This window comes from Limulus polyphemus, unplaced genomic scaffold, assembly GCF_000517525.1.
Source record: "Limulus polyphemus unplaced genomic scaffold, Limulus_polyphemus-2.1.2 Scaffold3561, whole genome shotgun sequence".
Taxonomy (NCBI): domain Eukaryota; kingdom Metazoa; phylum Arthropoda; class Merostomata; order Xiphosura; family Limulidae; genus Limulus; species Limulus polyphemus.
The window spans coordinates 85,294-93,933 of NW_013669171.1; the positions used below are offsets into that span (position 1 = coordinate 85,294).

At 30.3% G+C, this 8,640-nt stretch overlaps 2 protein-coding genes across 3 annotated transcripts in view; one reads left to right on the forward strand and one right to left on the reverse strand.

The window, feature by feature from the left end:
• LOC106469588 (probable 18S rRNA (guanine-N(7))-methyltransferase) overlaps positions 1-746 on the reverse strand; it is a 43,798-nt gene extending 43,052 nt beyond the window's left edge. The window contains exon 1 of one of the 2 annotated variants that reach the window (XM_013930090.2): positions 670-746. In XM_013930090.2, coding sequence (XP_013785544.1) covers positions 670-717 — 48 coding nt within the window. In that variant the 5' untranslated portion in view covers positions 718-746. The remainder of the gene's footprint in view (positions 1-669) is intronic. The other variant, XM_022398164.1, reaches the window with a different exon arrangement.
• A 243-nt stretch (positions 747-989) lies between these two features.
• On the forward strand, positions 990-7,526 carry LOC106469590 (transmembrane protein 17-like). Its single transcript, XM_013930093.2, has 4 exons — positions 990-1,455; positions 4,154-4,257; positions 5,269-5,382; positions 6,360-7,526. Exons 1-4 carry the CDS (start codon positions 1,356-1,358, stop codon positions 6,609-6,611), a joined length of 570 nt encoding a protein of 189 aa, XP_013785547.1. The 5' UTR covers positions 990-1,355; the 3' UTR covers positions 6,612-7,526.
• The last annotated feature ends 1,114 nt before the right edge of the window (positions 7,527-8,640 follow it).

Below are 8,640 nucleotides of genomic sequence, written 5' to 3' on the forward strand. Positions count from 1 at the left end.
TTACTAATCAATCATATGATATACTTTACACAGTGCTTTCTACATATCAAGAATCTGAAAGAAATACATCAACCTGGGTGATTTCAGTACAGATATTATGAACACAGAACAGTGTCTGTTATAATAAAACTTGTATATAAAATTATGATCAATGTAAATGTAAAAGAAACTGTATGTTTTCATACACAAAAGTGAGAATCCCATCAAAAAAATTCAAGAAGTAAAATTAAGTAGGTAAAAAAAAATAAAAAAATTTCTAAAACACCATGACAGATGTAGAGAATTGTTAAACGAATCTGATAATTTTCCTATTGGTACTGTATTTCCATATCATTATTGACAATAGTTGTAAACTTCTCAAACTGTGTAATACATTTATATATATATATATATATAACCACGATTATAGAAGATCCAGGATAAGTGATCGATTCATTACTTGTATTACTAGTAATATTATTATACTAACGTAATTTCACCTTCGTAACCGCACACTGAAAATTACACTGTAATTTGATAATGTACTGAAAACATTGTTGTTTACCTTAACTTGGCTTAAGACCATCTTAAGTTTACAAAAAGCCAATTTAAGAATTAATAGCTAGGAATTGTTGATGAAAAACTATCTAAAAAGAAAGTTAAATAAGACATGCATACAAACAAGCTTACAATATCTGGAGGTGCCTTATGTTCTGGTCTACGCGTGGAGGCCGCCATCTTAAATCCAAGGAATAATGATATTCGATTCACTAGAAGAATAGGTGATGAGTATATAAACAAGAATACTATTGAGCATGTATAATTTGTAAATGAGTATTTCTAGCATAAACATCATTTTTAGGTAAACTTTTCTATTAATAATGTGTTTTAAGTAAAATTGTTATTATAATCTATTTTAAGTTTGTAACGTATTTTATTTTATTTATAATTTATTTAATTAGTTCATATTGAAGGATTTTTATTTCTCTATATTAGAAGTGTTATTTACAATGTATTGAAATCGAGATTAGTCTCAATATAACTTATACGCGTCATGGAGTTTAATAGGCCTAGGCATATATTAAATATTAGAAAGAACTATGTTTTTTAAGTTCATAGAAGTTTTCTTCGGTTTTTTATAGTAAAAATTGTGTTTATTGTATTCACAGCATTTCACCATCATCAGGTGAAATGCAAGAACAGAGGCATATTTAAACTCCGTAATAAGCGTTAATGTTAAAAAAGTGTTCTTAGTCTTACTTTTAATTTTATTGGCATGTTTTACGCAGCAATTAGAATTGTTTTTCGTGAAGAAAAAAAAGAAATTTTAGGTCATTTATACATTTTTACTATTAATTTACATCGATTATTTCAAAATGGAAACAGTTAGATCAGCTGTTGATTCAATAACCCAAACAGTATTTCCTGGTATTCAAATTTCTGGCAAAGTTAGAACTAGAAGTTATATAAAATCGGGTAGGCCAAGCTTACTTACTGTGAACTTTGAAATATTATTACTATATTATGATGATTTTTATATATAACATTGTATTTCTTGAAGTTTATAATGTTATTAAAATAATAATGCATAACTTTATTGGTAGAGAGCACTACTGAATATGTTTGACTTTGAGCATCTTATTAGTTTCTTACTCACTTACTGATCAATGACAATAAATTTTTCTGAAATCAAGAAACGTAAAGTAACAGCAAAAATGAAATCATGGTATCAACTTAACTTATAGGAATTATTTTATAAACTAAACTTGCATACACCTTTTCTTGTCTAAATTATTCTGTTACTAGATAGGGAAACCTCATGATTGTGTCCCAGTTATTATTATTAATATAAAAATTACTTTTTTTTATTTTCAATATGAGGCAAGTGAGGTAGCATTTAAAGTAAATAAAAATATAACTGAACCAAACAGTAAAAAGAAATATATAAAAATAATAAACAAATTCATAATTAAAAATAAAATAGAAATTGACTTTGATTTTGACATTCACAGATTTTGGAGTTTCTCAATTGTCTTGTTTAATAGTCATGTTTTGCATCAACATTTCACAACAAATGTTCATTGTTGCTGTATATGGAAAGCCTCAAAAACATCAATCACAATTTTGGATGCTGTCAACTCTTTTACTCATCAAACCAGTTTCTTAAGATATATTATTTAGATGACAGTGGCTCTACTTTTATATTAACCATTTTTGTTTGTCAGATAAAAGTAATGTTTTTTCATTAAGTGTTCTCATAACCACCTATACTCTTTATTTCATGTTAGTGCAGTTTCATATATTTAATTTTGACCTTAGAGGTGCACTTTCTTAAGTGCTTTCAGTCCACCAAGTATTACAGAAATAATTAATTTTTTTACTGTTTGCCACATTTAACATCACTGTACAATTATTCTACTTAACAAAATGTCTTTAATTCTAACTGTCAGAGATGCCACTCACAAAGTGTCGCAAAAGTAATTTATCCATGACCCGAGAAGATGATAGGATGAGATAACAAAAGTTTAAGATTGGGAATTTGGTGGATGAAATACATAGACAGAATCAGTTAGAATTGTCAAACCAAAATATAGATTTTAAAAACTAATAAAATAGCACTACTTATCCAATATACCTATACATTAATACGATATCATTGTAGAATATATATATCTTATATAGAAATACAAGTTAGTTAATGAAAATAATTACATAACATAAGTAGTACATATACAGGAATCAAATAAGAAGTAATGGTAACTAGATGAAGAATTTTTAATGGTACAAAACATTATCATAGAAAATACTAATGAAAAGTTAATAAGTTTTACAATACACTTTATTATATTGAGTGTGAAATGCCATGCAGTTATCAGTGTATGATAGTAGAATATTTTTCCAAATGTTCTGTGTTATTTCCATAGTTCAGCTAAGTTGTGTGGTTGCCTTTTGACCTGCTTTCTTTTTTTATGGTAACCCATCACACTGTCTCTCAGTTTTGGACCTAATCACAGATAATTGTGCCTGAGGACAACAGTCCATGCACCTCTCCCATGTTCTCCCCCATTTTTCTAGTGGATTATGGGAGAATTCTTTCTTCCCCAGTACCATGCTGCTGGAGAAGTTGGTATGAAAAGTTCCTCATCAGGTGGCACAATCCCACTGGTAGGAGACTGTGAATACACCCATCATTTGGGAAGCAAGACTGGGTGGTAGTAGTGTAGTACAAGACATCCCACTACATCATGAACTAAGCCATTCCCAGTGGTTAAGTCCACCTGGATGGGATTTGGTTTGGTACACAGGTCTGGCATACTACTCCCTGCATTTTATGCAAATATTTTTCCAATATGGAACAGCCTGACTTGTAGCCCTAGTTACACTTAAGCTCAACTGTGTGCCTGTGCAATGATGTATGGTTGAACAATCTGCCATTCAACTCACTTTAGTAACATGTTAGCACCAAGAAAAATATTCTTATTACAATATCTTTTGCTCTACCACCTCCATTAGGCAAAGATTATTCTCTACTTGAGATGGATGCAGTCTACCTCCAAGTGTTGCCCTCACAAAACTACCCCTCTCTTCAGAAATGTCACTATGGGCTTTCCCTTTCTGGTGCTGTTTTCCAAAAGGAGCTCATCTTTGTAATTTCTTTGCATGAGCTCCTCTACTACCTTCAGTGTAGGATCCTGGCTCTAGGTGGTGCATAGAGGTGAGTAGTGTTTCTGAAGTTAACATTTTCCTTACCTGAAAATGTATTTCAGATAGATACTCATTCTCAGCACTACTTCCTACCCTATTTCCCCATTTTGCATGCTAGTACTCATTGGGATTACTGAGCATGGAAGATGTGTTACCCCCCTGTTGATGATTGTATCATAGGCTGGCACAATATACACTGATACATGTAGAGGTGGAAGCTTTGTTCAAGACTTGTGGCATGTGCAGGAAATTGCTTGGCAGTGTGCTTGAGGTAATAACTAGTGGTGCAGAGATATGTCTATCTGAAATACAATTTCAGGTAAAGAAAATGTTAATATTACTGTCTGTAATGAATTTTGTGAAATTTTTAGATTGTATAAATGTTTAATCATGTGTTTTATGCTGTAGTTAAATTTTCATATTAAAAACTAATGTATTTGTATATTTTTATTTGAATTTTTCTATTCAGGAGGTGAAGTAAAAAGTAGTCTTCCTCTCCAGATGGCATTGTATTTCAATGTTTACTTCTCACCTGTGTGGTTTCTCACACATATATGTACATTAAATGTAAAGGTATGCATCTTGTGTTTCCTGTTTTTTCAAGGAAATTATGTTATATAATTAAATATGTAACACATTTTATGAATTAATTAATATACTTTATTTTATTGCATATGTTAGTTTTCCTTTTTACATTTGATTAAAATATTGATTTCATATTTCATCATATCTAAATTTGGATGACTAACTTGGTTAATTGCAATAATCAGTTAATCGAAATTATGGTTAAATTGATTAATGGCACAAAAATAATGAACTAATCAAACTAGTGTCACTGATTATTACTGTTTTCTGTTATTCTATCTATCAAGTATCAAGATCTTACCATTATGATTTCCAATTAATTCAAGTTTGTCCAATTTAACCAAATTAAGGTTTCCAAGTATTACTATTGTGTAATTATTCCAACCATCCAAATTTGTTTGTTGTTAAGCACAAAACTACACAGTGGACTATCTGTGTTCTGCCCACAAAGGATATTAAAACTCAACTTTTAGTGTTATAAGTATGTTTTTAGCACACCCAAGAGAACAATCAATTTTTTTTGTTTTTAGCCATTTCATGAGAATAATTGATTAGATGAATATAATCGTTGAATGAGCCTGATGATTAACCAATTAGAAAATTTCACTAACCCTCCAGCTTGAATTATATCCTTGGTGTTTTATCAGTTTTTGTTCAAAATTTAACACTAATTTTCAGCCTAAGTGACCTCAGTTTACTAAATAACCTTCTATAACCTTCCTTTTTTTGGAACTAAAGTGAAAAAGATACAGGTTTCATGCTTTAACCCTAAAAATTAAATACCGTCATCTTTTAAAATACATATATGATAATATGTGATAAGTTACTGTAATTTTGAAAGATAATGACAAAACTTTACAAAATGGTGTAGTTTGTTTGATTTAAAGACTGAAACTATGAAAATTGTTGTTAACTAGAAGCTGTAGCAGTTAGCTAAAATGTTCAGTGCCGCAGCATGTAATACCATACCAGTAATATACTGACTGTTTTATTTTGTAGTATGCAGTATTGTCCCAACTGTATAAGATAGTCCTAGTAACTGTCATGGTGGTTGTGGTAATTGTGGAAATACCTCGTTTGTATCTGGGTTATATTGGAAACTTAACTGAAAAGGTTTGTCAGTTTTTAAAATCTGAAAATGGAATGTATAATTTTTAAAACTATATATATCTATATGGTACGAATGTATTTTGTAACACTAAGAAAAAAATTTAATTTAAAGCTGTAATACACAGTACATGTAATTGAATTTTTAGAATTTAATTATTTCAGAAAGCCTTTTAAACAAAGTCATCTTCTCAGTTTGTTGTGTAACAATATTTTTGATTTTGAAACTATAAATGTTTTGAAAATGTGGTAAAAAGCAGAGATTAGTTTACTTGTACAGAGTCTCTTAATATATATACTGTAATTCGATGCCTATTACCTACAAGCAATGTCAAATCAAAAATCCTTTAAAACCTTGCATTTGCAAGTTGCTGAGTTAGCAAAATACAGTGTCAGTCATAGCTTTAATAGATGTGATAATAATGTTATGTTTGCACCATGTATTTTATTTTAATCCAAAATGAAATGAATATATGAAATGAAATCAATATATATTTATTATTGTTTCTAATACAATACAGATGAAGTTATGCTCCAGTAAATATCATGGTAACTATCAGAATTATAAGGAAATTTAAGAAAGTTATCAAATTATTCATTGGTATTATTTTTTACACATTTACTTTTTTATTAGTAGTCCTTCTTTCTTTTAGGAATAAGAGATAGCTGTAATTCAAAATGGCACAACAATACACTGTATCTGATGTATCTTATTATATATGTATGTGAAAATTATTTTATTGGTTTTTGGCTTCTTTATTTAGGACTTTAATAGATTGACGTACTTCTGCAAACAGAGAACTTTGTAAGTAAAACTTAAGGTTTCAAAACTCATGAATACTCACACAGCAGAAAAACACTGTAAAAAGATTATTCATTTCAGACTATTCTATAACTTCCAAGCAGCATATAGCAATTTGTTTAAGAACAAGATTAATTTTATATTGTCTTAATTCATTAATTTGAAATTTGTTTTTATCAAGGTTCCTGAATTGGCTGGTTTTTGGTTGTTGACTCTACTTCTTCAGTTTCCTTTGCATGCATTACTGCTGTTTAATGAAAATACAATAATACTGCCACTGGAGCGAGCTGTAGATATACTTATGATGACATTCATTGTGTTCGAAATAATTGCCGGTTACTTTGCCATCAAAGTTATTGCTCACCAACAGATGACACGATTTCACCAACAAATGCAACATCTGGAAGAGTTTAGTCTAGTAGATAATCAGTGAATTAAAGAAGCTGAAAACCTGTAAATTGTTTGTTAACATCTATTTGAGTGGATGTGTTCTTCAGAACAACAAAAGACTTGTCAGTTTTGGTCAAGTATGAAAATGTTAATGTAAGTATCATAAAAGCAACAAATGGTTCAAAAGTGTTGATTCATGTGTGTGTGTGTGTGTCTGTATATTTTATATATATATATATATATAAATGTGTATGTATATATATAATATGAAAGAAAGCTACAATTTTAAATGTTCCTATTTTATTGATAGTACTTTTCTATTTCATTCGAATGCTCTTCATTTTTCTTAAAATCTGCAGTGTAATTAATAGTAATACCCAATATAAAATGTATACAAGTGTTTAAAGTTGATATAACTTTAAACAAGTACAATAATAACTGACTGCACAGAAATAAAAATTTCTGTGTAATAACATGAAATGCAAAATTCTGTACATTTGTAGGTTATGATATTCCCACAATGGAAACAGAAAAAAATATGGTTATGTTTTCATTTTTCAATTTTAAACTTGAATAAAACAGGACAATTCAAAATTGTGTCTTTTGTATTTACCTATTTATCATTGTTTGAGTCATCTTTTGATACATAGATATATATATATATATTATGGGGTTGCCAGTTATCTCCAAAATGTATGAATCAGCAATAAATCCTAGGAGCCAGGATAGAATCTTAGCCCAGTGAAGATCAAGGAGGTCATCACTGCCTTTTTCAAAGAAAATTCGTAACTCAGGTTTTAATTATGTACAAGTTATACATTTTAGACATAAATAAAGTACCTTGCCTTTTTTGTGCAATGCTGTGAAGCTAAACCAAGCAAGCAAGACATTCTGTGTTATGTAGAGTAGTGCTTTCTAAACTGTGTGCCATGGCACAGTTGTGCTGCAGAAAAGCCTGAGGTGTGCCACATAATTTTTGCAATTATTGATTAATTTTATTTAGTAATGTAAATTTATTATTAATTTAATACATTTTTAAAATTTAAAATTTGACTTGTTTTCTCCTTGATACACAGTATGACACTAATTTCTGCCTGTCTTAGTCAGGGGGTGCCACTAGGCCTGCCATACAGACTTATTTACATTTCCTGCAAAAATTTTGGGGCATTAAAAGTGTGCCACTAGCTGAAAAAGTTTGAGAAGCACTGGTGTAGAATTATATAAAGAACACTGAAACTTTCAGTGCCAACTGCCCTTGCTATTGAGAGCCTATATGCTGATACTTGTGTTTATTGGCTGACAGTCAGGAATCTAAAAGTTTTTATAGAATAGCATTCATATGTACCAGAGGCTTGTGGACACATTTAGAGGCCCTCATGTTTTGTATGAAGAGGAGTCCCCCTGTTCTCATACGACAGGTATTTTACACGTATGTAGATTACATAATTATACAATGATATGTATTTGAAGCAATCCCAAAACTTATTTACAAGGCCAAAATTAAATATTTTTTATTTATAATTTCTTCACATTAAAAGTGACAATCACTGAAAAAATGAAAAAATAAATAAATTTATGCCAAAAGAAGATGACTTAGCTCTCTTGAAGTGGCAGCAATACAGTCTATCAGCTTTTCATAATGTAGGTTATTTGTACGCTGACATTCAACATTTAGAGTCAACAGTTGACTTATATGTTCCTGCATAAGTGATGAATGGAGTCTGTTTTTTATTATTTTTAGATTTCAAAAGGCATGCTCGCAACAAACGCTTGTGGTGCCAAGAGTAAGTATGTATCAATACACACAAAACAGATGGGCATAGTTGGCGAACAAAGATTATACTTTCCAAGTACAATGAAAGCACAACTGAAGCATTCTCCACACAGTTTGTCCTTCATGCAAGGCTTTGCTTCTCTACTGCAGGTTGCGACCTATTCTTCAAGTACATCTTTACCAAATTCCTTATCTGATTCAATATGAATTGGAGCAGGTTGAAGCTGGAGTACATGATGAGTGAGAGACTTTTTCAAACAATTCTAATTGTGAGCAAAACTCAGAAAATCTTGTCGCA

Coding starts and splice junctions, on each gene's coding strand:
- LOC106469590 (XM_013930093.2), top strand. CDS start 1,356: ATGGAAACAGTTAGATCAGCTGTTGATTCAATAACCCAAACAGTATTT. Junction 4,258..5,268: donor TATGTACATTAAATGTAAAG/GTATGCATCTTG, acceptor TTTATTTTGTAG/TATGCAGTATTGTCCCAACT. Junction 5,383..6,359: donor TTGGAAACTTAACTGAAAAG/GTTTGTCAGTTT, acceptor GTTTTTATCAAG/GTTCCTGAATTGGCTGGTTT.